Consider the following 4,883-nt stretch of genomic DNA (forward strand, 5'->3'; position numbering starts at 1 on the left):
GAGGCCATTTGGGGTGATGCTGATGCCGCGTGCACCGTGCCCCTCCCCGCTGTCATTACCCGGCGGCAGTTCCCGGCAGGCCCAGCACCTGTCATTCTGTCGAGACTGATTACCGTGCACACCTGTAATTAGACCTAATGGGGGTAATTTCCAGGCGGGCTGGCTCCTCTGGCAGGAGATTCATGGCAGGCAGACGTGGCTGGCTGGGAGTGTTCTTGTCACACAGGGCCTTTGAATTACCTCGTGACAAGGGCTTCAGACACATGAGGGGGAATAACTCAGGGATTTGCTGTCATGGAGCAGGGTGAGTGACATTTGGGGGGGAAAATCTCTTCTCTGGGGGCTTCCGTTTATACCCTGAGCTTGAAACCTTGTCTGCATGAGACCCGCAGAGACATCTAGGGGCTCTGATGAAGCTCCTTGGACTCTGTCCTGAGTGTCCGGAGAGCAGGCTGGAGCAGCCAACAGGAGAGCATGTTGGTTGGGAACCTAGCAGGATGGAACAGGGCTGTATAGAATGTGGGGATGTGATGTGCATGTGGCTGGATCCAGGACCTGGGGACTCTTTGGGACTCCAGAACTGCCCTAGGATTAAGAATACCCACTCACAGTGCCCCGGGAAATCAGCTCTGGGACGAGTCAGATTGGTGGCTTCTTGTCTCAAGAGTCAGTTTGGGGGCCAGGACCAGCTTTGAGGGGACCAGTGGCTGCTGCTTCCCTGGGACCCTTGAGTGTCTCAATGTCCCCTTGGCCAAAGGACCCATAATTGGCCGCAGCCCTAAGAGGTGGGGTCTACAGGAAACAGGATCCAGTGTGGCCCAAGTGGATTTCCCAACACTGCCCACCCTGATGAGGACAGAAGGAGGTGGGTGCAGGTCTGGGCAACACCATGAGGCTTCAACACTGGGCTAAAGAGAGCCGAGGTGTGGAGCGACTGGCAGGAAATGGACATCACCAGGAGCGGGGCCAGGTGGGGAGTGGGAGGTCAAGGGCTGAGACCGAGCTTCCTCGGAGTCTGGGAGGAGTCATCCCCATGTCCTGACACCGCTGCTCCTGCCCATCCAGGTCAACAGTTTCCTCCCAGGTGGCTCTGCTGGGCCTGAGAGGGTGAACGTAACAGAAGGGGCTGCCAGTTAAGAAAAAGTGGGAGGGGTGGGGACCTGCTTCCTTCCCTTATCGTCACCTCTTCTCCTAGTTCTGGCTCCCTCCACCTGTCCCCAGTGTGGGTCGCTGTATAACTATGAGACATTTAGACCATCTGTGGCTTCTGTATCCTGGGTAGCTCCCATGTGCCTGGCCTGGGCAGGGCCCTTTAGAAATGTCATCTTGTTCCATCCCACTGGGAGAAACTGCCGTGTTTCTCTGCATGAACATTCCCCGTCTTGGGCAGGAGACAGGCAGAGGTAGGGATGCTTTTCCATCCCGTGAGTTTCCTGAGTGCCTACTGTAGGCCAGGCACTGTGCCAGGCACTGGAGATTCAGGGGTGGACAAGCCACAGCCCCCACCCTCAAAGGGCTGCTAGTTCCTGAGAGATGAAGACGTGGGGGATGTTAACACACGTGCCGGTTCTACAGAGGGGGATGCCTGGGTGCTGGGAGCCACCAGGGAAAGTGGTCCCGTAACAGGAGTGGGGGTAGGGCTCGGGGACTGCTCCCTGGAGTAGGTGATGCCTAAGAGGGTGGGTGGCTGTGGGAACAGGAGGCATCATAGCCCAGGAAGGGGTGGAGCCCTGAGCTTCCTGGGAAGGAGAGAAGCTCGGTGCACCTGGGACAGGGGACAGGGATGGGGGCTTGGGANTTCCTGGGAAGGAGAGAAGCTCGGTGCACCTGGGACAGGGGACAGGGATGGGGGCTTGGGAGGGTCGGGGGAAGGATGAGGCTGAGAGACAGGCGGGGTCAGAGGGCTAGAACTCCAGATCCTGAGCCCAAGTGCCTGAGAGCCACTGCAGGATGTTCTAGGGAACAGGGACTCTGCGTGGAGGGCCAGGTGGACTGGGTGTTCGGATACCTGGGCAGGGCACAGGATGTGAACTTCCTGGGAAGGAGAGAAGCTCGGTGCACCTGGGACAGGGGACAGGGATGGGGGCTTGGGATGGTCGGGGGAAGGATGAGGCTGAGAGACAGGCGGGGTCAGAGGGCTAGAACTCCAGATCCTGAGCCCAAGTGCCTGAGAGCCACTGCAGGATGTTCCAGGGAACAGGGACTCTGCGTGGAGGGCCAGGTGGACTGGGTGTTCGGATACCTGGGCAGGGCACAGGATGTGAAAGCCAACCGGATCTCTCCCCGCAGTGCTGAGCATGGCAGGGCCCCCAATAGCCAGGCCTCCTCCTGCCCCATGTGTCTGCTCATCTCTCCCACAGGTAGACCCCTACCTGCCCTACGAGTACACCTGTGAGGGGATGCTGGAGCGAATCCATGCCTATATCCAGCACCAGGTAGGTGAGCCCTTGGATTCTCCAACCCAGGGATTTCAGGCTCCCACCCTAAACCCTATCAGACCAGAGGATGGGGCTGAGCCAGGTCCCTTGTCTGCCCACAATGCTGTGCCCCTGAAATCATTCAGCTCCCCCTCCCTGCGGTGCAGCTGGAGATGGGTGGGTCTGAACGTCAGTGGGGACCCCTGCCCTGGGTCCCACTTAGAGCCCCACCCCCGTGTCACAAACACGGACACTCAGAGACTTTCATTTTTCAGTTTTATAAAAAAGTTGTTTCAAAGTTTGGTAACTGATTGGGCACATGGGAAGTACAGAAGACCCCCCTACCCCGCCCCCACCCCTTAAGGATGAGTTGGCCCGACTGGGGTGGGGGTTGGGAAACCAGGGGAGGGGTCCACAGGCTGTTGTGAAAGCTCAGCCACCCCCAATCCCTGGCTTGGGTGTCCCGGCAGGCGGGTGTCCCAGAAGCAACACTTGCTTCTCCCCGCTCCTGAGTGGGGTGCTCAGGAGACCTGGGAGTCTGCAAATGAGGGGTGGGCCAGGGGACCTGCCTGCCCTACTCGTTGGGAGTCCTGCTGGGTGCCTTCACCCAGTCCTGGCCCAGGGAAACTGCCACAGGGCCACAGATGGCCCAGGTAGAGCTGGCTCTGGCTCCAGGTGTCCAGGGTGAAGCCGGAGATGCAGAGGAGGCGCTGCGGAGCGCTGGGCAGCGGCTGGCCGGGTTGTTAACAGCCGTGACTCGGGCCGATAGTGTGTGGCCTTCCTTTGTACCTTGGCCCTGGCCCCACAAATATTAGGGACCAAGAGAGTCTGCTTCTACCCTGTCGCTTTACAGATGGGGATACCAAGGCTTCCAGAAGGGAGGGCTTGTTGGGCTCATAGAAAGAGGGTTGCAGGGCCAGGACTGGAGCCCAGTGCTGGTGGGGACGTCCTTCATGAGGCTGGCATGTGCTGGGCCCTGCAGCCTCTGGAGCTGACCCCTGCAGGGAGAGCCTCAGGCCAGCCTGGGGCCCTGTCCCACTGTGGTTGGGGCTATGGGCCTCAGCGTGGAGACCCTGGGCCTGACCTCGGCAGCGAGGCAGCGCAGGGGGCAGCAGGCAGGCAGGCAGGAACATGTCCTGCCCGCGCTGTCCAGCATGAGGCCCCGGGCAGCTTCCGTGACCTCTGAGCTTCTGTCCCCTCCCCACTAACCCCCGCAAGTATCTGGAGACCTAGTGTCTGTCTGGCAGGGCCACTGTGAGGAATACATGATACTGTAACTGCTGCAAAGACTGTGTCCCAGCTGTCACCACGGGTCCCTGTGTCCCATTTCCCTTCCTAATACTACTCTCCTCCTGGCAGGACTTCTGTACGGCCCCAGGCCCCGCCCCACCAGCGGCCCATGGCCCACAGAGCCCCTTTGTCCTGGCCCCCAATGCCACCCACCTCGAGTGGGCCCACAACTCCAGCGTGGCCCCCGGGTCCTGGCCCCCGGCACACTCCCTGCAGGCCTGGCTGGCCGCCCCCGGGAGGGCCTGCACCGACGCCTGCCTGGACCACGGGCTGGTCTGCGAGCCATCCTTCTTTCACTTCCTCAACAGCCGGGACGCCTTCATCAAGTGAGTGTGACCCCCGCCCTCAGCCCCCTGTCCACCACGAGCTCCTTACTGCTGGAACCCTTAATGCTTTCCAGTGAGTTGGGAAGGGTGTGGAAGGGTCCTGCCAGGTCTGTATCCATGGCACGGCTGCCACACTCTTGACAAAGCCCTAAACCTCCAGGGGAAGCTCTCCTCCAGCCACTGCCCCCTCCACCCCTCCTCCAGCCCCCTGCCCAGCCTGTTTCGGCATCTTCTAGGTCTAGACCAAGAAAGCTGCCCCAGGTGCTTCTCCTGCTGGGTCAGCCTTGGACCCCAGCCCTTCCAAGGCCAGGGTCAGAGCGGCCGGGCCGCTCTCTCCTTCTCCAGGGGTCCCTGGACAGCAGGTGCATGAGAAGCTGTGACCCATCTCCTTCCCCAGCCTGTGCTGGGGGTGGGCCAGAGAGGGGAGCAGGCAGTGCCAGGCTGGGGGCAGCCCCCACCCCATCACCCCACCTGGGCCCTTTGATCCAGGTGACAAACACTGAGTGATGTTGCTGTGCGATGCTCGCCCAGGCTGCAGGTGCCCTGTGACAGCACCGAGTCGGAGATGAACCACCTGTACCCGGCCTTTGCCCAGCCCGGCCAGGAGTGCTACCTACAGAAGGAGCCCCTGCTCTTCAGCTGTGCCGGCTCCAGTACCAAGTACCACCGGCTCTGCCCCTGCCGCGACTTCCGCAAGGGCCAGGTGGCCTTGTGCCAGGGCTGTCTGTGAGGCTGCTTCGTCTGTGCTGCAGCAGGAGAAAGCACCAGCAGCATCCGAGCTCCAGCCACGTCCCTCCCCACAGCTCCCCCAGGCTGGAGCTTCCTTCCTTGGCCAGGAAGAGGGCAGAGG

The 4,883-nt window shown here is 61.0% G+C and overlaps 1 protein-coding gene across 1 annotated transcript in view; it reads left to right on the forward strand.

Moving 5' to 3' along the window:
* The window catches only part of MGAT5B (mannosyl (alpha-1,6-)-glycoprotein beta-1,6-N-acetyl-glucosaminyltransferase, isozyme B), a 76,059-nt gene extending 71,191 nt beyond the window's left edge, over positions 1-4,868 (forward strand). Inside the window, exons 16-18 of the mRNA XM_008591096.1 lie at positions 2,361-2,435; positions 3,777-4,033; positions 4,565-4,868. Coding sequence (XP_008589318.1) covers positions 2,361-2,435; positions 3,777-4,033; positions 4,565-4,763 — 531 coding nt within the window. The 3' untranslated portion in view covers positions 4,764-4,868. The remainder of the gene's footprint in view (positions 1-2,360; positions 2,436-3,776; positions 4,034-4,564) is intronic.
* Positions 4,869-4,883: the final 15 nt, after the last annotated feature.

Source organism: Galeopterus variegatus, unplaced genomic scaffold (genome assembly GCF_000696425.1).
Source record: "Galeopterus variegatus unplaced genomic scaffold, G_variegatus-3.0.2 Scaffold6627, whole genome shotgun sequence".
Classification (NCBI taxonomy): domain Eukaryota; kingdom Metazoa; phylum Chordata; class Mammalia; order Dermoptera; family Cynocephalidae; genus Galeopterus; species Galeopterus variegatus.